The following is a 26857-nucleotide window of genomic DNA, read 5'->3' as shown; positions in this document are numbered from 1 at the left end:
TTGCAAGGTGGGGACTGCCCCACCTTGCGGCTGTGCACCCTGGGGGGCCTGAAAATTAAAATCTGAGAACTTGGAAGGGATCATTAGCTCCAACCCCATCGTTTCAAAGATGGGAAAACTGAAGATGGGAGAGAGGAAGAAAGTTCCACTGTTAAAGAAGGATGGAGGATGTGTTCACCCCGACTCCACCCCAGGAAAAATTACTGCAGCGTGGTCTCAATTGTTCATCAGTTTTGCCTTTTTCTATGAGACTTCCTTTTTGAGAGGCCTGAGAATCTCCGTGCAGTGCTCTTTCTGGAAAGGGCATTTTACTTAGAAGATTTTACCTTTATTAAGAGGGAAAACTTGGCAGCCCTACGTTGCTGCATCTCTGCTCCCAGACCTGGGAAGATGGGAGCCCTGAGAACCTTGTCTCTCTCTGGGGAGGGGTCCCTGGGGGAGAGGAGTGTAAGAGGGATGAAGAGAGGAGAGAAATGATGGTCCTTTGGTTGCCTTTAAGAGGCGTCATCAACCTGGAGACTGGGAGAACCTGAAAGAGGTAAAACCTGAGATGCTGACTCAGCAAGAGGTAAAGGCCCATTTGCGTGACATTTCAAGGGTGATGTGGCTACGTGTGGCTTGATGTAGCAAGAACAGCACTTGTTTCTGACCTGTGCCTCCTAGATCACTCCTTCTGGAACCCCAAAGCTTGTTGAAGCACTTCCTGTTTGTCTAACACATAATGACCCTCTTACTATGTTCCTCATGCTGAGCACCTGGAATTCAAATATGGAGCCAGTTGAGGCCCTTGGAGGGTCAAGACGCTGGCCTGCAGGTGGGTGGATGTTTGAAAGGCATCACCCAAAGATGAGCTCATGAGTGCTCCCCCCCACACTAGACCCAAATTGCTGTGCCTGCTTGCATGACCTATTTTCTAGCTACAAACAGCATTCCTTGTTCTAAACATCTGGCGTTGCCTGCCTGCTTAGTTCCCTTGCCTCGGGCTTCAAATGGCTTTTGGGCTAACCCACTCTCCACCTCCTTCCCCCTGGAAGGACATGGATGCACCAGATCCACAGGTTCTGATGTCTTTAAAAGGATCAGCCTGGGCAGCAAGGCTCATTTGGGAGCTGTGATATTCACGTTGACTCTAGTGAGAGTCCAACGGCCAATCGCCTTTTGGCCTCCAACCGGACACCATGAAGGCCTGTGTTCCCCTGATAGTGGCCGTGCTCTGCGGCCTGGCCTGGGCTGGTAAGTCACTACTGGTGGGGATGGCAGGAGTCCTGCCGAGAGTTGGGGGACTTGGGAGAGTGTGAGGGTAGTGAGAAGAGAGGGAGCCAGCTCTGTCCTAAAGCCATGGACACCTTAGACCAAGCCTGGTCTGAGGCAGGAGTTGCCTCTGGAGTGGATTGGGTTGTATGAAGGGAGCTGCAGAGCTGATGGACCGATGTCATGGAAGCCCCTTCTCGACGACTTGGAAGATGAACCCCAAGCATCCCTTAGTCCAGCCTGACTTTTGATCTCACCAAGGTTTTGTTTTCTGGGGCCACTGTATAGCGTAAAGCTGGGCTGTGGCCGACTGGCTTTGAGTGGCCTGGTCGCCCTTGGTCACTTCCTCTGCTACCTGGGGGTAGGTGAGCTGTCTGCGTGGGACCTTTCCCTGGGTAAAGGCTTAGGAGGAGGGCAGGCTCCGGGGAAACTGGAAGAGCCCCTGACCAGGAGGCAGGTCATGTGGTCAGAGGAATCAGTCTTGTCCCGTGTTAGAGGACCTAAAGCGGAGAAGGGTCCTGGCCCCCAGGTACTAGCGATGCAGGGACAGGACCCGTGGCTAAGGATGGGAACATGTTCCTGTTCAGCAGCTGCAGATGCGGACGCTGATGTGTTAATTAGTGGTTACTGGGTGAGTAGGGAGAGTGCCAAGGGAGGGGGCTGGGCTGAGGGATGCGGGGGGAATCCTCAGCCCAAGGAGAAAGAATCCCACTCAGGTTTTTCCTACCTAGGACTGTCGTAAGGGTGAAATAAGACAACATACAAGAAGCCCCCTACGTGGAATGAGATCTCAATGAACTGGGTCTTTGGTTATGATTATAAAGATAAATACATATGAAATCATTTATAATATTTATAAGTATATTTAGAACATATTAATTCTAGTAATATAACAAGTATTTATTTATATAAAATAATTTATATAAACATAAAATTTACTCTTGGAATCATTTCCAGTCAGGTTGTGGATAAGGAGACCCCTAACAGGATTCCTAAATGGAAAACGTTTGGAGGGGAAAGCCATTCCCAGGCCTCCCACGCTGGATGGGATCGTGTACCCCCTCTCCAGCACACATGGCAGAGAGCTGGGCCCGGGGTGGCGCAGAGCTCTCGGTAGGGAGTGAGGGAGGGTGCGAGAGCCTCTAGCTTACTGTGAAGGAGTGGTGTGGGGTTGAGGCATTCCAGTCTCAGGAGAGGAGAGCAACTGGAGACATTTGATCCTTGGGGGACATCCCTGAGGGCAGAGGCCAAGGTGGCTTCGGAAGGGCAGATGGAGCCCTTGCTCCTGGGGCTGGTGGTCTGATCCTGCTATGGGACTGATGGGGAAGAGAGGGTCCAGTGGGTGATGCCTCCTTCTTTCCTGAAGTGGGAGGAAGAGGCTCGGTTCTTGTCTGTCCTATGCCAACATCTCAGAACTTAGATGCAAGAGTATGAATAGCACGGGAGCCAGTCTTAGGTCCCTGGTTGTTTCAAGTGAATTGAAGCAGGAATTTGGTCCTGGAAGTGAATCTACCTGGTTGGCTAGGTGTCCACGGAAACAGCCTCTGAGACCCCCAGAGAAGCACAGATGTAGGAGTCCCCAACCATCAGAGGGGCTGAGGGCTGGCATATAGGGACACCCAGGTTTGGGACCAAGTTTCTTGGTGGGCAGTGTGGTTAGGGACTGGGTGTTCAGGCATACTGAAGTGTTGGAGTGTACGGAGAAATGTAGCATTTCGTGTAGGGATGGGGGCTGGTGACAAGCTCTTCCCGGGGACTGGAGAGGGTACCTCTGTCCAGGAGAAGAAAGGCCAAAATGGGGTAAGGCAGAAAGAGAGTCAGAGAGATGGGGCAGAGGATTACTGGAGCGGCGATTCAGGCGCCTGGCTAGCGAGCGAGGTGCACACAGAGTGTTTGTATGAACGGGAGGTACCGGGTGGGATCGCTGGAGTGAGTAGTCAGGGTGACACTCTGACACTCACCTGAGTGTCCCCAGAGCAGCCCGGGGAGGTACGTATGAGGAGAAGTCCCTCCCCCTCCTAACCTCCCCCCTCAAGTCCCTAGGTCCTCTTGAAGCACACGGTGAGGTGTACAGGGAAGTGTGAAGGATCCCTGGCCTGGGGTTCCTACTGGGGACAAAGTTCTTGAACGGAGATGAAAAAGTCCACTCAGCCAAGGGCCAGTGGGGCGGCGTCCTCTTGAGCTCTACAGAGCTGACTATTGACTTGCAGCCCTTCTCGACTGGTGCCAGCTGCTGGAATGGGGTGAATTCCTTCCTTGGACTCTGCTGATCTGGCCCATTAAGAGCGTTGCCCTGATTTGTCTGAATTCTCTCCCTTTGGATTCTGGGTGTACTGCCAGGCTGACTGAGCAGGCAGCTGACACAGCCTTCCTACTGGGCTGAAAACTTCACCTTAAGGTCTTTGCATTTGGGTTCCACCAAGGGAGCATCATTTAAGATTCAGGGGGAGTTCCCCTAGGCTTGGAGGGACAAGTGGCCTTGGGCCTGGTCTCTTTTAGGGACAATCCACTGGATCTGCCTTTCTGGCCACACTGGAAGCCCTTTACACAGTGTGAAGTTGCCTCAGGACCTGGGTTCATCTTGACGCCTCCTTGATGTAAACAACACAGACCCATAGCGGAGATGTCAGCTAGAAACTGTCAGCAACATCAACATGCTGACACCCCAGCCCGAGCGATGGCCCAGTTGAAACCCAGGGAGGGAGCCAGCTAGATTGAGTAGGTAGACAGGGAAGACTGCTCCAGCCAGTCTGGACACTTGCCACCTGGAAGATGGGCATGGAATACTGACTGTTTACTTATCTAACATCTAAGTGGTGCAAGTGTGTCATGCGGTGTCCTAGGTGCTTTTCAAAAATGAACTCATTTAATTCTTATGAATAGACTATGCGATGGGCTCCATTATTATCACACTTTTACAGAGAAAGAAACTGAGGCAAAGAAGGTCAAATGACTTGCCCAAGATCATATAGCTAGAAAGCAGAAGAACCAGAATCCTGGCCTCGAGCAGTTTGGTGCCAGAGTCCGGGTTCTTTGTCTCTCTGCTGTGCCACCCTCATTAGCACAGTATAAACCCTAATCCCAGAATGCAAACCAGTGACTAAACCCATATCTCTCTTCTCCACCTCCACCCCAATCCAGGCTAAATTTCGATGCTACACCTGTGTGGAATCACAACCAGGACCAAACCCCAAATCTAAGCTAAGGCAAAATTGGGATTATTTCTCCTCTCCTAGTCTTGACACATTCCTCAACCCTGCAGTTTTCAACCTATTCCCTTTCCTTACCCGAACAGCAACACAAATTGTTATTTTACCAATAATTAACTCAAGCCCAAATCCTAACTTTAGCTCTTAATCTAAACCTAACCCACCCCAATCCGGGCCCCAGTTAGGTTTCAGTTTCTTCATTCATACAAATTCCAGTGTTAACTGTGACTCTGACTCTGATCTTGACATTCTCCGTAACCCACAGCCTGACCCTAAACCCAGTACCCACTAAATCCAAACCTCAGGAACCTCAAATGGAAACAAAGGCTCTGTTATCACCCTTAAAGCCCAGAGTGAAAGGAAAGAGCGCCCAGCCAGCTACCCCCTCCACTGTCTTTGCTGTGGCGGGCTTGTTATTTTAGGAGTGCTGGTGGGTTTGTACCATGTCTTTCAAAATTTCTTGTCTTATGCCCCTTGTGACCAAAAGCTGGCTTCTGCAAGCCATTTGGCTGGAGTAAGGGATGTGGTCTGTGGTTACATAACAGAACTTATTCCAAAGTCCAATTCTCACCCAAACCCACCTCATTCCCCACCCTGAGCTAAACTAACCCAAACTAGAAGAGACAGAAAGACGTGACACGGTGGGGGGAAGAGGGTGCAGAGGAGACCAAACGAAGGGGAGGGAAGAACAGAGAAGCAGAAGACATCAAAGGGACACAGGATGAGAGACAGAGGTCAGAGGGGAGAAGGCAGGTGGGATCACTGGAGCGAAGGTGACTCACCAGCCTCTATGTGACAGGTGAATGGTGGCCTCTGGGCCATGCCCAGCCCACAGACCTCTTTCTTCGGTCTGTCTGAATTTTTTAAAGTTGGAAAAGTTCACATAGAAATGAAAGCTTCTTTTGAAAAACTGGAGGCTCTGGCGACACTGAGCCTGCATCTCAACATGGCAACAATTGGCTGGAGCTGCTAGTGGCAGCCAGTTTCAGGCAGGGCATCGTTCCCAGGTTTGTCACCGTCCCCACCTCTTTCAACTGCCTTCCTGCTTCTTGACTCATTTGTGTTACAGGTCTAGCCCCGATTGGCACCTGACTCTGTGATCCTGGTCTCTATTATCAGTCAGTGGGTGGCAGGTGGTGGGTGGTGGGGACGAGGCTTATGTTGTGTATGGGAGGCTGTGCACGTACCTCTCCCCGGCAGCTAGCAATGACCTTCCCTGCCAGGTGGGGCTCCTGCCCCTGTCTGTGAACCCTTCTGCAGAGGGTGCCTTGATGAGGAGAGTAGGATCCCCATAGAGCTAAGTTTGTGACCTTTACTGCCCGTAGGCCAAATGGAGTCATGCGCATCTCGCTGTAATGGCCACCACTTGTCCTGGGTATTCTAGGATGTCTCCAACATAAAACCCCAACTTAAAATAAAGTAGATGTCGTTTACCTGGAATATCTGTCTGAACTACCAGGATTAATAATATCTGGAAAATTTAAGTAATTCCCCAAAAAAGCAAAAGAATGAAAATATCATTTTAGCATGCATTACATTACCAATTATCATTTTCAAAAGTAAAAAAGTGGTAGTGAACTTTCCCAACTTGCATGCCACCAGGAAGACCGCATGGCATCAGTAACTGACAATTCATACCACTCTTCCTATCGCGAGTGGACTGAGTGGTTGCGCATCTCTGACCTGTCATTCCCAGGCCAGAGGTTAAATGGGACATGCATCGCCCTCAAAAGTCAGTTGTTCTTCTGCTACTCCAACTACACAGTTTAAAATTTGAAAAACTCGCTTTGAATAATTCCCTTGTTTGGATGCTTCCAATGTTTTAGACTCCCAGATAAATGGTCTTCTGCTTTGTGACATGAAGCCTTGCTAACCGTGTGTCAAACCGTGTGTCCCATGGTAGGTAATGGCCAGCAAGACCACTGCATATGGTTGTGCAGGTTGCGCACTGCACAAGGGCCCCTGGTTGAGAAGGTGAGTTGGACCAAAGTTGAATTTGTATCCTTCTCGCTAAGCCATGTGTCTTGGTGAAGAGCTGTGTCTGCTGAGAAAGGCGTACCTTTTCCTAATTTGCCCAAGAGTGGTTTCTGCTGGCCCAGCAATGTGCCCTCAGAGTTACTTCCACCCAAAAGAATGCTAAATCAATTGACACAAAAAACACCACACATACTAGCAGCTCTGCTCATCAGGCCCAGGCAGGGAAACCCAGGCCCAGAGCTCAGTGCCAGAATCAGAGCCAACCCCCCTTCTTTTTTTAAAAAATTAATTTTTATTGGAGTATAGTTGATTTACAATGTTGTGTTGGTTTCTGCTGTGCAGTAAAGTGAATCAGTTATACATATACATACATCCGCTCTTTTTTAGATTCTATTCCCCTATAGGTCATTACAGAGTACTGAGTAGAGTTCCCTGTGCTATACAGTAGGCTCTTATTAGTTATCTATTTTATATACAGTAGTTGTATATGTCAATCCCAATCTCCCAATCTATCCCTTCTCCCCTTCCCCCTCGGTAACCATAAGTTTGTTTTCTACGAGCCGACCCGTTTCTGCTGCCCTGTGCCCCATGTAGCAGACACAGGGAGGCCTGTGCACCTCGGACAATCAGGCTGGCATTTCAAGATAGAGACGATACTCAGCCTAGCAGCCATTTCATCACCGTCTCTGATGTGCAATTCAGAATCCTTTTCCCACAGAAAAAATATCATCAATGGTGATTGAGGCTCTAGATCAGCTCACAAAGGTCTATTTAGCATAAACGGTGGCTGAGTTAAGAACCCTGTGGACTGTCAGCACTTAAAACACAGCCTGGCAGAAAGCAAGTGATCAGGAGATGTTTGTTGACTGAATGAATAACCTGCCCCACGGTTCTGATGGTAAGAACAAGATACTATCTGGTGACCGCGCTGACAGATTCTGAAACACTTTGTAATAGTGTTGGGTTTTGGGGGGAGTGGTGTAGGGGTAGAATTTATTCCCCTCCGTGATGAGAGAGGAGCTCAGAGTCCCCAGCAACATTCATTCCCTCGTCTTCCTCCCCAGCCCCGCTCCACCCTTCTCTGCCCAGAGCCAAGGTTGCAGTTACTCAGCTCGCAGGCAAGGGAATGGGCCAGCAATAGGAATGTGCTTTTCTGAATGCGCGTAAAGATTCCCAAATGCAGCCTTTGTGGCCATTGCCAAGTGTAATTGCGAAGAAAGAAGGGAATCTGGTATCTCAGGAAACAGTTCTTATTCCATGAGGCCTGGGAGGAGTTCACCCTTGACTCTGGGAGTTATTACAGGTAAGCGATGTTCCTAAGTGAGGGTCTTGTCATTTGGAGAGTTCAAGCCTATCCACCTATCAATTTACATTAAATAAAAGTCATCCCAACCTCAGAGTTTTCAGCCCGGAAGAGACCACCTCCTGCCCACCACCTCCCCTTTCTACAGATGAGCACACTGGGTACCAGAAGGGTGAATGGCAAGGAGGGTTGTCGCCTGGGGATGTTGTTTCACTTCTGTGAACAGTTTTCAATCCCCCTGTCTTACACTTTCAGATTTTCTCCTCCTTCACCTGGTACTTGCTCAACGTACCCTCGCCCCTGTTTTGTATTTTCTTCCACTGCACATGCTTGTCCCCGAAGCCAGGAGGACTGAGAATCAGTGATAAAGAGGAGGGGCCCCTTGGGGAGGTTTGGTGACTTTACTTCTCTGACCTACAGCTGATGAGGACCTCAATGAGCCTGAGCCATTCCTGGAGCTGGAAGAAGAGATGGAGGGGGCCCCGGCTAGTGGTGAGTCTGCCTCCCCAGAGGGGGGCCTTCGGGATAAAGATGAGGGACGTGAGAGGATGAGGAGGAGGGGGCAGCCACGTGAGTGGCCACAGGCCCAGGCCAAAGCCAGATGGGACCCCAAATCCAGCACCTAGAGGTGGTGAGAGCAGCTCGCTGGACTCCTGGGGTCTGGGAGGGAGGAAGCCCCAGGGCCTCAGTGACCTGGGGGGTAGGCAGGAAAGAGTCCGAGGCCTGCTGAGAGGGACAGGGAAGGGGAAGAGATTTTATTTTTAGAGAGGGAAGATTATAAAAACAACAGGCCAGAAAGTAGAGTTTGGCACCAGAAAGGACTTCCTGACTGTGAAGGGTGTGCACCAATTAGGCTTGTTTGTTTTCCTTCCCTGGAGTTCTTTAATAGGAAGCATCAGGAAAGCAAGGCTGGGGGGCGGGGCACGGGGTGGGGTGGGGTTCATGCAGTGGGCACGGCCTGGCCGCTGCGGGGAGCGACCCCTAGAGGTCAGCCCAGGACACACCTCCCCTCTGTCCTCTCAGACTTGTACTCGGCACCCAACTCCTGCCGGGGCCGCTGCCTGGAAGCCTTCGACAAGCACCACCTATGCCACTGCAACGCCCGCTGCCCAAAGTTTGGAAACTGCTGCGAGGATTTCGAGAGCCTGTGTGGCCGTGGTCAGTCTCCTGCTCCCTTTAGCATAGCCCCAGAGGCAGAGGAACTCTCTAGAGCAATAGCTCTCCGGGTGTGGTCCCTGGACCAGTACCATGAGCATAATCTGGGAATTTATTAGAAATGGAAACTCTAGGGCTCACCCCGGACCCATTGAATCAGAAACTCTGGAGGAGGGGCCCACTACTCTGTTTTCACAAGCCCTCCAGGCAATTCTGATGCGTGCCAAAGTACGAGAAATTTCCTAGGGGCAGGGGGCAGTGTGGCTATTTCATGGACATTCTGTGGGCAAGGCCATGTGCTGAACTTAAGGATCCTTTAGGCCGCTAGGCCCCTGCCCTACAATCACTAGGGCGCCTGATTGCAGCCCCTCTCCCCCGCTGCGGGCTTCTGGAAGGTGCCCAGGAGGGGATGCACACAGACAGCTGCTTGCCCCCTGGCCTCCCTCGGGCTCTGAAATACCCCTCCCCCAATTCCTCCCAGAGGGTTTCTCCCACACCAGCGATGCCATAACGAAGGGGGAAACGCAGAGCATCTCTGAGAAGATCTATAGGGCAGATACCAACAAAGCCCAGGAGGAAGACATTGTTCTCAATCGCCAAAAGTGCATCTCGCCCTCGGAGGCCAGAGACCAAGTAGACCGCTGCCCAGAGCCGTGAGTTCCCTTCAGGCCTCTTCCTGCAGTCTCTCCCCCAGCTTTGCTCGCTTTGGTGCCTCAGCTCTTTTCTCCTCAAGGCAGGCAGGACCAAAGGGAGAGGGAAAAAATAGGTCTCCAGAGACAGATAAAGCCATCTGAGGACCTGTGGGGATCCATTTGGGAGGGTTTCTGGGACTGGCTGGGCTGAGAATAGAACTGACCTTCCAAGAGATGAAGTGGAAGAAAAGAGGGACCTCATGCGTTGTCCCCAAGAGTATGTGAAGTCCCCACTCTGCCTCTGAACCCAACCCTCTCATGCCCGCCCCTGCACCTGGAAGTTCTGGAGGGGTTTCTGCTCCGCGTGCAGGCCTCTCACTGGGCCTCCCTCTACCTGCCCCAGGCTCTTCACGTATGTCAATGAGAAGCTCTTCTCCAAGCCGACCTACGCCGCCTTCATCAACCTCCTCGACAACTACCAGCGGGCCGTGGGCCGCGGGGAGCACTTCACAGCCCAGCACCTGGCTGAGCAGGACACCTTCCTCAGCGAGGTTATGAAGACGGCCGTCATGAAGGAACTCTACGGCTTCCTCCACCAGCAGAGTGAGTGACGCCGTGAGGCCTCCCCCAGGCCCCGAGAGAGAGGGAGGCCCTGCTGAGGATGCGGTGTGCCCACAGCGGGCCAGGCACCCCTGGGGGCTCCACGGCGGGCAGGTTAAGAGAGCAGGTGGGGACTAGGTGGAGGCCAGTGGACCTCTGGGAGGGGACAGAGAGGGGCCTAGAAGAGACCACAGACCCAAGCAGGAGCTGAAAAATCCTCTGTCCGGCTTCGAAGTCAGCCCATCTTTTGACCTAATCTTAGCAGCCTGGTTTGCCCCCCACTTGCTGCTTCGGTCTCAGGGTTCTCCGCAGGCCGTGAGTCACCCAGCTCCCGCTCAGCCCCCAGGGCACTCCTCTGCCACCTGAGTTGATCCCGGACTCAGCACCGCTTTGCAGGCACGTAGGGTCCCTGCCCCCGCTCCCTCATCGGGCACTAAGTCCAGGAAGGAGGCCGGCCCATTCCACATTTTTGCTGGGGACACAGCAACAGAAAATCAACAAAGGTTCAGAGGGGGACGTGATACTGGGAAGGGTTCTGGTTGGAGAGACTCCAGATACAGATACATGTGAATCAGACCAAAAAAGGTTTGGGCCGCAGGACTTCTTGGCATGCGGTGTGTTTGTTGGTGTCCTCCAGATTCCTTTCCTGAACTCCGGGCAGCTGGGCCTTGCCTGGGGGTGGCTCCGTCCTGGTCATCCCTTGCTGGCCGTGGGATCGCCTCTGCTCGGAGCCGTTGCATTCCATCCTCCGGTAGCCCCGTTAAGAGTTAGTAACACTGTTTTTAGGTAAAGCCGGTGACACACAAGCAAGCCCCGTGAAGAGGGCGCGATCCTGCACTGCCCCCTGGTGTTCTCCTTGTAGTAAACACAGGAGAGGATCTTGGAGGTCGAGACTGAGCCCTAGTCCAGGCTGTTCCACTACCCACCCGGTCTGCGCCTCTCTCCCTGTCCAAATCCCACTTATCCTTAAAGTTCTAGCTCACATTCCACCTCATTTATGAAGCTGCACTTGCTGCAGCTCACAGCTGGCTTTCGGAGTCTCTTCAGAGGTCAAGGGTTTGGAGTGTGTCCTAAAATAGCCTTGGGCCAGAGAGACTTGGTTTCACTTGCTAATGACGCAAGGGATCCTGGGCCGTTTGACCCTCAGACCCCAACTGAGCCTTGTCTGTGCAATGCGGTCTTGGGGGATTCATGCATGTAAAACACTCAGTGGAAAGCCTGGCACCCGGTAAGCTGTAGCCATTCAGATTGTGAAGGCGTTCTCTATTATATCGTGTGTTCTTAGTCTTGTTTTCCAACTGCGTGGTTTTAAAAAACTGTTTATTGTATTTTATTTTTATTTTTGGCTGCGTGGGGTCTTAGTTGCGGCACGCTTTCTCTTCGTTGAGGTGCGCGGGCTTCTCTCTAGTTGTGGCGTGTGGGCTCAGTAGTTGCAACTGGTGCGTGGGCTCTCTAGTTGTGGCACGCAGGCTCAGTAGCTGCCCCTCGGCATGTGGGATCTTAGTTCCCTGACCGGGGATCGAAACCCCATCCCCTGCACTGGAAGGCGGATTCTTAACCACTGGACCACCCAACCGTGTTTTAAGTCCTTGAAAGGAGGGAATATGCCTGGTATCTCTTTAGCGTCCTCTACACACAATTCTGGGCAGTGAACCGTCGATAGTTGCTAGCTCTCTAATTCAGATCTCCAGCCCTGACATTTCCCTGCCTGTCTGACTGGCATCTACTCAGAACTTAGGGTAAAGAGAACTCACGGTTCCTGCCTCTTCCTCCAGACCTGCTTCTTCCTCCAGACCTGCTTCTTCCTCATCTTCCCCATCTCATAAATGACCCCATACTTCATCCAGTTGCTCAGGCCCAAAGCCCAGGGGTTATATTTGATTCTTCTCTTTACCTCCCCACTCCCCACCTCCATTTCCTCCACCAGGAACGCCTGGTAACAACCTGACATGAAGAATCTATGTGAGGATTGAAAGCACTCAAACAGTGCCAGGTACACAGAACAAACTCAGTAAATCGAAACTATTTTTCTTATTGTTAAGGTTTGACTGAGCTCCAACCTTCTTTGCATGGGCTGGCAGCTGCCTGCCTCTCAGACCTCCTCTCCTACCACTCTCCCTTCCTGCTGGCTGTGCTCCAGCTACATGGGCCCTCAGCTCTCTAAACACCGGGGTGTCCTGGAGCCTTTGCACTTGCTGCTCCTTCTACGTGGAAGGCTCTTTCCCCCAGGTCTTTGCATGGCTGACTCCTTACCCTTCAGGTCTCTGATCAGTGCTACCTTCTCAGAGAGGCCTTTCTAGAAAAGCTCCCACCCGAACCCCACCTCCAGGCATCATGGGACAATCTGCTTTATTTTCTTCATAGCACTTATGTGAAATCATACCGTTTATTGTTTGTTTATTATCTGTCTCCTCTACCGGAATATAAACTATAAAGACAGGAATCTTGTCCTTGTGATTCCCTGATGAATCCTCAGCCTTTAGATCTGGGCCTGGCACAGAACAGGCGCCCCATAGAATCTATGGCATAGATAACTGCTGAGCGAACAACTGACTATGTTGGCAGAACCCACCTGTCTCTTGTCACGCTGGAGCAGGTGGCCCTTCCTTGCTTTCCAGGATCTGGCCCTGCCTTCCCCTCTCCTCAGTCCTCTGTGTTCCTCTCCCCAGACCGCTACAGCACAGAACAGGAGTTCGTCAACGACTTGAAAAACATGTGGTTTGGGCTGTATTCAAGAGGCAAAGAAGACGGGGACTCAGGCGGCTTTGAACATGTCTTCTTAGGTGGGATTACTCTGCTTGGGAAGAAAGAGTTGGAGGGATGAAGAGAGATGCTTCCCTCAGGCACAGGGCAGCATCAGCACCGATGAATCAGTAGTCGAGCCAGCTCGCAGGGCAGGGCACGTCTGCTCCCTGGCCAAGAGGGAGGGGACTGAGGGGCCATGTTTGAGGGCCAGTTTCTTCTGGAGTATCAGAGGGAGAAAGAAGCCCAGACACCGGGGCTCCCAAGGTGCACACGTAAGAAGAGAGACGTGTTTGAGGCCCTGGCTGTCTACCTCTCAATGGTCCTCTGCTTCCAGGGCTTGGTCAGCAGTTTCCTAAGGAGGCCCCATTGCCCCAGCGTAAGGCTCCCACCAAGTCTGGCTTGCTCCTAGGGAAATGGCTAGAGGAGTATCTCAGAATGGCCCAGGGTCACTGGGGAGAAGGAACTCTCCCAAGGGCTTCAGCTGAAATGGGAGTTGTGTGTGTGTGTGTGTGTGTGTAGCTTTCTGAGGTGAGAGTTAGGGGCGTGAGGGACTCTGGGAAGTTGGGGTGGACATTCTAGGAATAAGAGACTGGAGAAGGGGTACAGCCTTGGCACGGGAGTGGGGAAAGAGGTCGGAGGGGAGGCCCAGATCACCCACCTTGATCTGTTTATTACAGGTGAAGTCAAAAAAGGCAAGGTCTCTGGCTTCCATAACTGGATCCACTTCTACATGCAGGAGAAGGAGGGTCTGGTTGACTATTACAGTCACATCTGTGACGGGCCCGTGAGTACTGAGTGCTGACCCCGTGGGCTGGAAAAGCGCCGTCAGTACCCAGACATCCTGTCCTCGTTCTGAATTCCAAACAGGCAGACTTGTCTCCCACCCTGACCCTCTTGGCAGTCTAACGGGGATCGTGAATAGGACTTCCCCATTTGCTGGAAAGAGGGTTTAGCCAGCCAGGACGCTTCCAAACAGTGAAGGCTCCCGAGCTGCAGGGGGCAGGGGGCAGAGGGCGTCCTCCCTGGATGGGAGAGTGTGGGCAGGGGAGAATCCTTAGAGGGGAAAACGCAAAACCTGAATTTCCTTAGAATGTGGTGTCAGCTGAAGTTTCAGTCTGGCTAGTCTGAGTTAAACTTCTTATATTTTTATAAAAAAAAAAGAACCCTTTGCTGCCCTGAGCCTGGAAATAATTTGGGGGCAATAAGCTGTCCTTCTCTTCCGCATGTGAGTGCCACAGGAAACGGTTATGTCCCTGCTCCCCTGGCATCGGGCACATGGATGCTGACTGTGGCCTTTCTGGGAGATGCGAGCTGGCGGCTCCAGAGAGAGGGTGTGCGCAGGACTCAGATACCCTAGCAGGGAAGACTGCATCGTCTGTCGATTTAAAGAATCCAGTCTCCCCAGGGAGCTCACACAGACCCCCACGGGCCCTCGACAAATCCTAGCCAACCCTCTGTGCGACTCCGCACTGTGGCACTCAGCAGACCCCCTTTACCGCCCTTCTCTCCGCAGGGGGATTCTTACCCCAGGGTGCTGGCCTTGCAGTTCAGCTGGGACGGCTACTACAAGGAAATGGGTTCAGCTTTCATCGGCAGCAGCCCCGAGTTTGAGTTTGCCCTTTACTCCCTGTGCTTCATCGCCAGGCCAGGCAAAGTGTAAGTCCTGGTGGCTCAGGAGGGCTTGGACAAATCACTGTTCTGGGCCTCGGTTTTCTGTCTTGGAACGTGAAGCAGTTGATCAGATCAGTCGTGTAGCTGCCAACCTTCACCCCAGCAGCAGAACCACATCCCCTCCCTCCTCCAAGTGCAATCGTATGCAGGAGCTTAATATACAAAACAGTTAGAAATGGAGTTGCCCTGGGGCTGCAAGCCTCTCTGTTTGGCCCCTGAGGCTGCTTGGGGGAACGCTGGAGCCCCAGAGAGTACAGTTAGAAACCACTGGCCCTCATCTTCTCTAACATTTGAGGACTCTGGGCCCAACCACTTCTGAAACCCTAAGCGGACATTTCATTTCTGGAGGTCGCAGCTCTAGAGTTGGATTTGAGAATATTCCTGTAGGACAGATGAGAAGCAGTATTCTCTAAGAAGACAGAAAAGAAGACAGAGTTTAAGAGGGCCCTCTGCACGTGGGGAGCCAGAGGCAGACGCTGAAGCGAGCTGTGGCAGCTCCCTTAGAGGCTAAGACAGGGTGGAGCCCTTCCGCGTGGGCTGAACTTCATCCTTCCAGCTTGGGGACGGAGGTGGAGTGAAGCAGGTCCCTACGATTTGCTGATCTTTCCCCACAGGTGCCAGTTAAGCCTGGGTGGACATCCCTTGGCCATCCAGACCTATACCTGGGACAAGTCAACCTACGGAAATGGCAAGAAGCACATCGCCACAGCCTACGTGGTGTCTCCTACCCAATAGAGCTTCGAGCTAGAAAGGGGCGTGAGGGCAGTGAGAGCTCTTGTCGGACTGAGATGCTATTTGCTCTGCGCTGGAGGGGGAGGGAATGGAGGAGACTGGGAGGGACTCCCCAATCCAGAAATGCCCATATGAGAAAGAGAGAAAATGATACAAATTAGAGAAACAGTCACATCTTTGTCCTCCAGCATTTTGGAAACAGAAGGTGGGGACCCTCAATAGCTCTTTGCCCTGCTGGGAGGTGGAACCCTGAATAAGTCCTTGAGGTCTCCAGGCCTCATGTTTCCTTTTAATGCAAAGGGAAGGGGTTTGCCCCATTTCCTCTTTTGGGGGTTGGTGAGAAGGCAAACCTGATGACATTCTTACTGTGAAGATGTTTTCAATTGTTCTTAGGAAGAATGGCTGAGAGAAATTCAAGGTTACCCTAATGGCTGTTATGGTACACAGCTCTGCAAACTGTAATCACCCCCATACTGGGGCCTCAAATAAAACAGGCTATGGAGATCAAGGGTGGGTATTTGGTCTTTTCTAGGGTGAGATCCTCTCAGAACAGGGTCCGCGAGAGGGTAACGGCTGATGCAGCGAGTAGGCTGCAGCGGCAGTGGACTCCTCCAGGCCCGATTTTTTTGTAGTCAGCTAGGTAACTGCAACAAGAAGCTTCCTAACTGTGGATATTTTGTGCAGTTACAGAGCTGTATTTTGATTCCAAATAGTTTGTAAAAGAGTTCCCCTCCTAGGCGGAAGATTTTGCATCAGAAGAAGAAAGGAACCTAGAGCTTGGTGTCACTAACGTAATTATTTTAAGTCTAACTCAGCAGCCATAATTTGCATAAGCTCTTAGAATGGAAGACAGGGAGACTGGGGCTCCCTATTTCACTCAGTTATGCATTTCTCCCCTAATCACATTGGGAACCAGATGCTGTCCCACAGGGCAAGGCTTGAACTATGCTGTAGAGTCTTGAGTCTCAAGTCATTTCAGAAAACTTGAAATGTGTCTCTTCTTTGCATATGGTCCCCCTCAACTGTCTGTCTCCCAGCCTTTTCTGTGGAGCAGGGCTGGGAGTGATGCTTCTGGCTTTAGTGACTCTTTGGGATGACCTGGAGGATGTGGTATCTTGGTAAAGTTCCTGACTCACCTAAGTCTCTCTAGCTAAGACCGGTGGAGAATTCACCTGGTGGACTTGTAATGTGAAGGGCGGAAGGAGAGCCCTTCCCGCTTCTGGTTCCACATATAATTGAGCCTGGAAGTCACCATTCCATCCTAACAACAAGTAAAAACTGAACAGAGTGAAAAACCAACGATTCTTCTTGGATCTGTAAGACAGGGGAGAACACAGGCAAACTGCTGCCCTCGGACTGGAAAGACAGGTGAATGTAGGAAGACACAGAAACCAGGGCTGTGGTTCAAAAACCTGAACTGTAATCGATAACTGCTGGAGGTTCAGTTGGCTCTGAGCGTTAAAAAGTCCAGGGGACCCAGTCACAGGGCGCCTGCACAATGCTGTGAAATGTACCTCCAGGAGCTCCCATCATAAACGTGTGAGAAAAATCCCCTCAGCCTTCCCGCACCGGTGTGAGAAAAGAAACCATTTTGAAATACTCCAGAGCATTCTGTCCTTCTTAACAAAGTCTGCCCTGAGGGGAAGCTAGTTCGCCAGAGCCTAAGCTGCTGGGGTATTGTCAGAGCCTAACTGACAGGTAGGGAGAGACCCAACTCTAGCCTTCCAAGTGGGAGAAGAGAAATTACCCAACTCCAGCCCCCTTCCATCCATCCTCTCCGCACAAGCGGGGAGAAACACTTGTGAAATTCACAGTACAGAGGCATAGGCTGACTGAAGGACAGACCTACAGAGGACTACAGAATGCCTTCCCTCCCCTCACACCGCACCACCACATTACTAAAGGCCTATTTACAGCACTTTCTTTTACTGGTACATTGTGTCTGGCTATCAAGAAAAAACTGTTACCCCAAAACGGGGTTCCCCTTTTGGTGGGTGTCGAGCCAAAAGACAACCAGGCCAAAGATAGGGAGGAAGAAGGATTTCTCACTTGCAGCCACAGTAAGGAGAACACTGGGGATCTTTCCCAAAGCAGTGTCACCCCAAACAGCAAAACTGGGGAAGTGTTAAGCTAAGGGCCCCTGCATGTTCATGGAGGGGCTTGGGCTGTCTGACAGAGTCCAAGCTTTAGTTGAGGGTCAGAAAAGGTCAACAACATCACCCCTCAGTTTCCAGCTGATGTGGTGGTTGAGCTCTTCAGGCTAATCTTTCTTTTTTGTGTGTGCCTTACGCGGGCCTCTCACTGTTGTGGCCTCTCCCTTTGCGGAGCACAGGCTCCGGACGCGCAGGCTCAGTGGCCGTGGCTCACGGGCCCAGCCGCTCCGCGGCATGTGGGATCTTCCCGGACCGGGGCACGAACCTGTGTCCCCTGCATCGGCAGGCAGACTCTCAACCACTGTGCCACCAGGGAAACCCCCAGGTTAATCTTTACTACTGAAACGGAACGGGGAGTTTTTACCACTGATCTTTGCTATCTTTTTTTTTTTTTTCCTGATCTTTGCTATTGTTACTTCTCTTGCCTGATAACAGTCCTTTGTTTCTGCATTCTTTTGTTCCCTTAAGATCATTAAATACTCAGACCTGTTCAAGGGCAAGCACTGTGGCCAGGCTTAGATTACAGAATGGCTTAGGCCCCAAATGGCTTCTCTTCTGTCAAGAAAGCCATGCCTGGTTCTCTTTCTCTGGGGAGTCCCTACCCTCTCTGCTTGCATAACGAAAGGCAAAAAACACAATTTGAAGAGATAGAGCAAATAAGCAGAACCAGACATGGCAAGAATGTTGTAATTATCATACTAGGGATTTAAAACAACTATGATTCATATGCTAAGGGCTTTAAGGGATAAAGTAGATAGCATGCAAGAACAGATGGGCAATGTAAGCAAAGAGATGGATGTTCTAAGAAACAATTACTGGGCTGCACCCCACAGGCCTGCAAGCCCTGTACTTGCCCAGCCTGCAGGCTGAGGAAAGAGCCCAGGATCGAGGACAGAGACATCAATGGCTTAGTGGATAGGGGGATCTTACATGCCTGAAGCAAGGTCCTGGAGCAACACCCTGCTCTGTGCAGCAGGTGGCAGGCAGCAGTATTCACTACCATGGGGGTGGGTGGGTAGAGGAGAGCCAGGTTACCGGTGATAGAGGGAATTGACCTCAGCACGCCCCTCACTGCCCCTCTATGGTGGCAACACTAGTATGATGGTGAAACTATCATAGTGGAGACTTTGTGATCTAAAGGTTAGAACAATCCCTTGCTGGAACCTGGGGCAAGTAGCAGACATTTACTGATTAGGCTATATGATTAAGAGGGAAGGTCAGTCATGTGAGTAGGGTGTAGGTAAGGCAGGGACTGGTTGAACAGGGATGTACAGAGAGCAAGAGAACAGCCATCTTGGGTGGCCTGATCATACAACAATCAAAAAGAAATGCTAGAGATAAAAAACACTGTAACAGAAATGAAGAATACCTTTGATGGGCTTATTAGTAGACTGGACTGCTGAGGAAAGAATCTCTGTACCTGAGGATAGTTCGATAGGTACAGAAAAACCAAAAGGCAAAGAGAACAAAGACTAAGAAAAACAGAACATTCCAAGTACTGTGGGACAACAACAAAAGGTGTAACATACACATAATGGGAATACTGGGAGAAGAAGGAGCAAAAGGAACAGAAGAGATATATATTTTTTATTTTTATTTTTTTAGAAGGACATTTATTTATTTATTTATTTATTTATGGCTGCATTGGGTCTTCGTTGCTGTGCGCGAGGGCTTTCTCTAGTTGCGTTGAGCGGGGGCTACTCTTTGTCACGGTGCGGGGGCTTCTTGTTGCGGTGGCCTCTCGTGTTGCGGAGCACGGGCTCTAAGCACGCGGGCTTCAGTAGCTGTGGCGCACAGACTTAGTTGCTCCGTGGCATATGGGATCTTCCCAGACCAGGGCTTGAACCCGTTTCCCCTACATTGGCAGGCGAATTCTTTTTTTAAATAATTAATTAATTAATTTTGGCTGCGTTGGGTTTTCATTGCTGGGCGGGGGCTTTCTCTAGTTGTGGCGAGCGGGGGCCACTCTTCGTGCGGTACACAGGCTTCTCATTGCGGTGGCTTCTCTTGTTGCAGAGCACAGGCTCTAGGTGTGTGGGCTTCAGTAGTTGTGGCACATGGTCTCAGTAGTTGTGGCATGCGGGCCCTAGAGTGCAGGCTCAGTAGTTGTGACGCACTAGCTTAGTTGCTCCGTGTCATGTGGGATCTTCCTGGATCTTCCCACCGCAATGAGAAGCTCACGCACGGCAGCAAAGAGTAGCCCCTGTTCACTGCAACTAGAGAAAGCCCACGTGCAGCAACGAAGACCCAATGCAGCCAAAAAAAACCAAAAAAAAGACAGAGATTGTCAGGGTTAATCAAAAAACAAGACCCAACGATACACTGTCTACAAGAAACCCACTTTAAATATAAAGACATGTACAGATTAAAAGGAAATGGATAGAGAAGTATACCATGCTAATACTAATCAAAAGAAAGCAGGAGTAGCTATGTGAATTTCTGACACAGCCGACTTCAGAGCAAGCAAAGTTACCACAGATAAAGAAGGGCATTGCGTAACGATAAAGGAGTCAATTCTCCGAGAAGCCATAACAATTCTAAACTGTATACACCTAACAACAGAGCATCAACTACATGAGGCAAAAACTGATAGAACTGAAAGGAGAAATACATGAATCTATTATCATAGTTGGATATTTCAATATCCTTCTCTCAAAAATGGACAGATCTGGCAATAAAAAAGCAGTAAGGACATAGTTGAACTCGACAACACCACTGATCAACTGAATATAATTGACATCTATAGATTACTTCATCCAACAACACAGCATACACATTTTTCTCAAGTTCATATACATCATCCACCAAGACAGGCCACATTCTGGGCCATAAAACACACCTTAACGAATTTAAAAGAATAGAAACCATACAATGTCTGCTTTCAGACCACAATTAGCAAACTGAATCCAAAACAATATAAAAAGAATTATACACCACCGACCAAGTGGGACTGATTCCAGGTCTGCAAGCCTGGTTAAACATTCAAAAATCAATTAATGTAACCCAGTACATCCACAGTCTAAAAAAGAAAAATCACGTGATCACATCAGTAGATGTAGAAAAAGCCTATGACAAAATTCAACACCCATTCATGATAAAAACTCTCAGTAAATTAGGAATAGATGGGAGATTTCTCAACTTGATAAAGACTATCTACAAAATAACCTAGAGCTAACATCACACTTAATCGTGAGAAACTCAAAGGTTCCTGCTAAGATCAGGTACAATGCAAAGATGATCCCTTTCACAATTCTTTTTCAACATTGTACCCCAAGTGCTTGCTAATACCATAACGCAAGAGAAGGAAATAAGAGATATACAGATTGGGATGGAAGACATAAAACTGTCTTTATTCACAAATAACATGATCATCTATGTAGAAAATCTGAAAGAATCAATGAAAAAACTCCTGGAACTAACAAGCAATTATAGTAAGATTGCAAGATACAAGGTTAATATACTGAAGTCATTGCTTTTCTATATACCACAATGAACAAGTGGAATTTGACATTAAAAACATAATACCATTTACATTAGCCCCTCAAAAATGGAATACTTATGTATAAATCTAAAACAATATACACAAGACCTATATGAGGAAAACTACAAAACCCTGATGAACAAAGTCAAAGAACAATGAAATAAATAGAAAGATATTTCATGTTCATGGATTGGAAGACTCAATACTAAAGGTGTCAGTTCTTCCCAACTTGATCTACATATTCAGTGAAATCCCAATCAAAATTCCAGCAAGTTATTTTGTGGATATCAACACGCTAATTCTAAAGTGTATATGGCATGGCAAAAGACCTAGAAGAGCCAATAAAATGTTGAAGAAGAATAAAGGAGGACTATATTACCCAACTTTAAGACTTACTATAAAGCTATGTTATCAGGACAGTGTGGTGTTGGTGAAAGAACAGACAAGTAGATCAATGGAATAGAATAGTGAGCCCAGAAATAGACACCCCTAAATATAGTCAACAATCTTTGACAAAGGAGCCAAGGCAGTGCAACGGAGTTAAGGTAATCTTTTCAATTTTTCAACCTTTTCAACCTGTCAGTGATGTTAGAGCAACTGGACATTCACATGCAAAAAAATCTAAACACAGACCTTATATCCTTCACTAAAATTAACTTAAAATAGATCATAGACCTAAATGGAAAACACAAAACTATAAAACTCCTAGAAGATAACATAAAAAAAAAACCTACATGACTTGGGGCCTGGTAATGCTTTTTTATATATTTTTTATTTTTATTTTTTTTGCGGCACACGGGCCTCTCACTGTTGTGGCCTCTCCCGCCGCAGAGCACAGGCTCCGGACGCGCAGGCTCAGCGGCCATGGCTCATGGGCCCAGCCGCTCCGCGGCATGTGGGATCTTCTCGGACCGGGGCATGAACCCGTGTCCCCTGCATCAGCAGGCGGACTCTCAACCACTGCGCCACCAGGGAAGCCCTATTTTTTATTTTAAAAAATATTTATTTTTTGGCTGCGTTGGGTCTTCGTTGCTGCGCATGGGCTTTTGTTAGCTGCGGCAAGCGGGGGCTACTCTTTGTTGTGGTGCACGGGCTTCTCACCGTGGCTTCTCTTGTTACGGAGCACGGGCTTTAGGCACGCGGGCTTCAGCACTTGCAGCACACGGGCTCAGTAGCTGCGGCACGTGGGCCCTAGAGCACAGGGGCTTCTGCAGTTGCGGTGCGTGGGCTCAGTATTTGTTGCTCACAGGCTCCAGAGTGCAGGCTCAGCAGTTGTGGCACACAGGCTTAGTTGCTCCGCGACCTGTGGGATCTTCCCAGACCAGGGATCAAACCTGTGTCCCCTGCATTGGTAGGTGGATTCTTAACCACTGTGCCACCAGGGAAGTCCCTGGTAATGCTTTTTTAGGTACATCAAAGGCAAAATCCGTGAAAGAAAAAATTGATAACCTATACTTCATTAACACTAAAAACTTCTGCTAGAATAAAAACCATATGATCATCTCAGTAGATGCAGAGAAAGCTTTTGATAAAATTCAATATCCATTTATGATCAAAACTCTCCAGAAAGTGGGCATAGAGGGAACGTATCTGAACATAATAAAGGCCATCTATGACAAACCCACAGCTAACATCATACTCAGTGGTGAAAAACTAAAAGCATTCCCTCTAAGATCAGGAACAAGTCAAGGATGCCCACCCACTCTCGCCACTTTTATTTAACAAAGTTTTGGAAGTCCTAGCCACAGCAATCAGAGAAGAAAAAGAAATAAAAGGAATCCAAATTGGAAAGGAAGAAGTAAAATTGTCACTGTTTGCAGATGACATGATACTATATTTAGAAAATCCTAAAGATGTCACCAGAAAACTACTAGAGCTCATCAATGAATTTGGTAAAGTTGCAGGTTATAAAATTATAACACAGAAATCTCTTGCATTTCTATACACTAACACAACTATCAGAAAGAGAAATTAAGGAAACAACCCCATTTACAATCACATCAAAAAGAATAAAATACCTAGGAATAAACCAACCTAAGGAGGCAAAAGACTTGTACGCTGAAAACTATAGGACGCTGATGAAAGAAACTGAAGATGACACAAACAGATGGAAAGATATGCCGTGTTCTTGGATTGGAAGAATCACTGCTGTGAAAATGACCATACTACCCAAGGAAATCTACAGATACAATGAAATCCCTATCAAATTACCAACGGCAATTTTCACAGAACTGGAACAAACAATTTTAAAATCTGTATGGAAACACAGATGATCCCAAATAGTCAAAACAATCTGGAGAAAGAAGAATTGAGCTAGAGGAAACATGCTTCCTGACTTCATACTATACTACAAGGTATAGTAATCAAAACAGTATGGTACTCAGGACTTCCCTGGCAGTCCAGAGGTTAAGACTCCGTGCTTCTATTGCAGGGGGCATGGGTTTGATCCCTGGTCAGGAAACTAAGATCCTGCATGATGTGTGGTGCAGCCAAAAAAAAAAAAAAAAACACACACACAAAATAACCCAGTATGGTACTGGTACAAAAACAGACACGCAGATCAATGGCAAAGGATAGAAAGCCCAGAAATAAACGCATGCACTTATGGTCAATTAATCTATGACAAAGGAGGCAAGAATATACAGTGGAGAAAGGACAGTCTCTTCAATAAGTGGTGCTGGGAAAACTGGACAGCTACGTGTAAAAGAATGAAATTAGAACATTCACTAACAGCATACACAAAAATAAACTCAAAATGGATTAAAGACCTAAATGTAAGACCGGATACTATAAAACTCCTAGAGGGGGCTTCCCTGGTGGCGCAGTGGTTGGGAGTCTGCCTGCCGATGCAGGGGACACGGGTTCGTGCCCCGGTCCGGGAGGATCCCACATGCCGTGGAGTGGCTAGGCCCGTGAGCCATGGCCGCTGAGCCTGCGTGTCTGGAGCCTGTGCTCCGCAACGGGAGAGGCCACAGCAGTGAGAGGCCCGCGTACCGCAAAACAAAAACAAAAACAGAACAAACAAACAAAAAAACCCCAAAAAACTCCTACAGGAAAACATAGGCAGAACACTCTTTGACATAAACTGCAGGAATAGTTTTTTGAATCCATCTCCTAGAGTAATGGAAACAAAAGCAAAAATAAACAAATGGGACCTAATTAAACTTAAAAGATTTTGCACAGCAAAGGAAACCATAATCAAAACAAAAAGACAACACACAGAATGGGAGAAAATATTTGCAAATGATGCAACCAAAGAGGGATTAATTTCCAAAATATACAAACAGCTTATACAGCTCAATATAAAACAAACAAACAACAGAATCAGAAAATGTGTAGAAGACCTAAACAGACAGTAGGGAAGCCTCCTACACTGTTGGTGGGAATGCAAATTGGTATAGCCACTATGGAAAACAGTACAGAGGGTCCTTAAATAACTAAAAACAGAGTTACCACATGATCCAGCAATCCTACTCCTGGGCATATATCTGGAAAAGACGGAGACTCTAATTTGAAAAGATGTACCCCAATGTTCACAGCAGCACTATTTACAATAGCCAAGCCATGGAAGCAACCTAAATGTCCATCAACAGATGGATGGGTAAAGAAGATGTGATACACACACACACACACACACACACACACACACACAATGGAATATCACTTAGCCATAAAAAGGAACAAAATAATGTCATTTGCAACATGGATGGACCTAGAGATTATCATACTAAGTGAAGTAAGTCAGACAGAGAAAGACAAATATCATATGATATCACTTAAATGTGGAATCTAAAAAAATGATACAAATGAACGTACTTACAAAACAGAAATAGACTCACAGACATAGAAAACAACTCATGGTTACCAAAGGGCGAAGAGTGGGGAGGGATAAATTAGGAGTTTGGGTTTAACAGATACGCACCACTATATATAAAACAGATAAACAAGAACCTATTGTATAGCACAGGGAACTACTGGGTTGGCCAGAGTCTGTTTGATTTTTTTCTGTACGATGGCTCTAGTAGTGCTTGTCTTTAACTTCATTCGAAACAATTTTGTTAGATTGTATTGTGACAGCATATCAGCATGCATTAAAAAAAAACTTATCAAAAATGGTGAATTTTTGTGTAGCCATTTTAATACTGAAGTTGGAAGAAAAACAGCAACATTTTCAGCATATTATGCTTTATTATTTCAAGAAAGGTAAAAACGCAACTGAAATGCACAAAAGATTTGTGCAGCGTATGGAGAAGGTGCTGTGACTGATTGAACGTGTTGAAAGTGGTTTGCAAAGTTTCATGCTGGAGATTTCTCGCTGTATGGTGCTCCACCGTCGGGTAGACCAGTTGATGTTGATAGCGATCAAATTGAGACATTAATTGAGAACAATCAACGTGGCTATACCACATGGGAGATAGTCGACCTACTCAAAATACCCAAATCAAGTGTTGAAAATCATTTGCACCAGCTTGGTTATATTCATAGCTTTGATGTTTGGGTTCCACGTAAGTTAAGCGAAAAAAATCTTCTTGACCATATTTCCACATGCGATTCTCTACTTAAACATAATGAAAACGTTCCAGTTTTAAAACAAATTGTGATGGGTGATGAAAAGTGGATACTGTACAATAATGTGTAATGGAAGAGATCGTGGGGCAAGTGAAATGAACCGTCACCAACCACACCAAAGGCCAATCTTCATCCAAAGAAGGTGATGCTGTGTATATGGTGGAATTGGAAGGGAGTCCTCTATTATGAGCTCCTTCCAGAAAAACCAAACCATTAATTCCAACAAGTACTGCTCCCAATTATATATATAACTGAATCACTTTGCTGTACACCTGAAACATTGTAAATTAACTATACTTCAAGTAAAAAAAAAATTCTGCTCTGGGAAAGACAATATCAAGGGAATTAGCAGACAAGCCACAAATAGGGAGAAAATATTTGCAAAAATATTTGATAAAGACCATTATCCAAAATATAAAAAGGATGCTTGAAACTACAAAAAGTAAACAACCAATTAAAGAATGGGACCTTAACAGACATCAACCATCAATAGACCAAAGAAGATCTACAGATGGCAAATAAGCATATGAAAAGATGCTCCACCTCATATGTCATCAGGGAAGTGCAAATTAAAACAAGACACCATTACACACTTGTTAGAATGGCCAAAATCTGGAACACTGACAACACCAAATGCTGGTAAGGATATGGAGCAATAGATAGGGTGGAATAATAGGGTGGAAAAGCAAACCAGTATAGCCACTCTGGAAGACAGTTTGATTTTGTAACAAAACTAAGCATATTCTTACCATATAATCCAGCAATTGCACTCCTTCATAATTACACTCCTTCATAATTACACCCCCAAAGGAACTGAAAACTTCTGTCCACACAAAACTCTACAAATGGATGTTTTTAGCAGTTTCATTCATCATGGCTCAAACTTGGAAGCAACCAAGGTGTCCTTTGGCAGGTGCATGGATAAACTGTGGTACGTCGAACAATGGAATATAATTCACAGCTAAAAAGAAATGGGCTATCAAGCCATGTAAAGACATGGAGGAATCTGAAGCTCATATTACGAAGTGAAAAAAGCCAAACTGAGAAGGTTCCATACCGTATAATTTCAACTATTTGACATTGTGGAAAGGGCAAATCTATGGAGACAGTAAAACTAATCAATGGCTGCTGGGGGTGAGCGTGGAGGGGGAGAGATGAATATGCAGAGCACAGAGGATTTTTAGGGCAGTGAAAATACTCTGTACGGTATTATAATGATAGATATATAGCCATTAGTCATTTGTCCAAACCCACTGTACAACACCAAGAGTGAACCCTTAGTTAAATTATGGATTCTGGGTGACTATGATGTGTCAATGTAGGTTCATACCTGGTAAAAAATGTACCATTCTGGCAAGTGATGTTGATAAAGGGGGAAG

The 26857-nt window shown here is 47.9% G+C and overlaps 1 protein-coding gene across 2 annotated transcripts; it reads left to right on the top strand.

Moving 5' to 3' along the window:
• Positions 1 to 1099: 1099 nt before the first annotated feature.
• On the top strand, positions 1100 to 15783 carry ENDOU (endonuclease, poly(U) specific). 2 transcript variants are annotated; one of them, XM_027106046.1, is made up of 9 exons: positions 1100 to 1233; positions 8161 to 8232; positions 8764 to 8898; positions 9377 to 9548; positions 9931 to 10130; positions 12797 to 12910; positions 13550 to 13656; positions 14386 to 14528; positions 15158 to 15783. In XM_027106046.1, exons 1-9 carry the CDS (start codon positions 1179 to 1181, stop codon positions 15276 to 15278), a joined length of 1119 nt encoding a protein of 372 aa, XP_026961847.1. In that variant the 5' UTR covers positions 1100 to 1178; the 3' UTR covers positions 15279 to 15783. The 2 variants fall into 2 exon arrangements, with proteins under 2 accessions (XP_026961847.1, XP_026961848.1); XM_027106047.1 differs by lacking the exon at positions 1100 to 1233 and adding an exon at positions 6924 to 7740.
• The last annotated feature ends 11074 nt before the right edge of the window (positions 15784 to 26857 follow it).

Source organism: Aethalodelphis obliquidens, unplaced genomic scaffold, assembly GCF_003676395.1.
Source record: "Aethalodelphis obliquidens isolate GAN/ISIS:26980383/991018 unplaced genomic scaffold, ASM367639v1 scaffold8, whole genome shotgun sequence".
NCBI lineage: Eukaryota > Metazoa > Chordata > Mammalia > Artiodactyla > Delphinidae > Aethalodelphis > Aethalodelphis obliquidens.
Note: the sequence above shows the minus strand (reverse complement) of the source record. Positions and strands in the feature narration are given on the sequence as shown.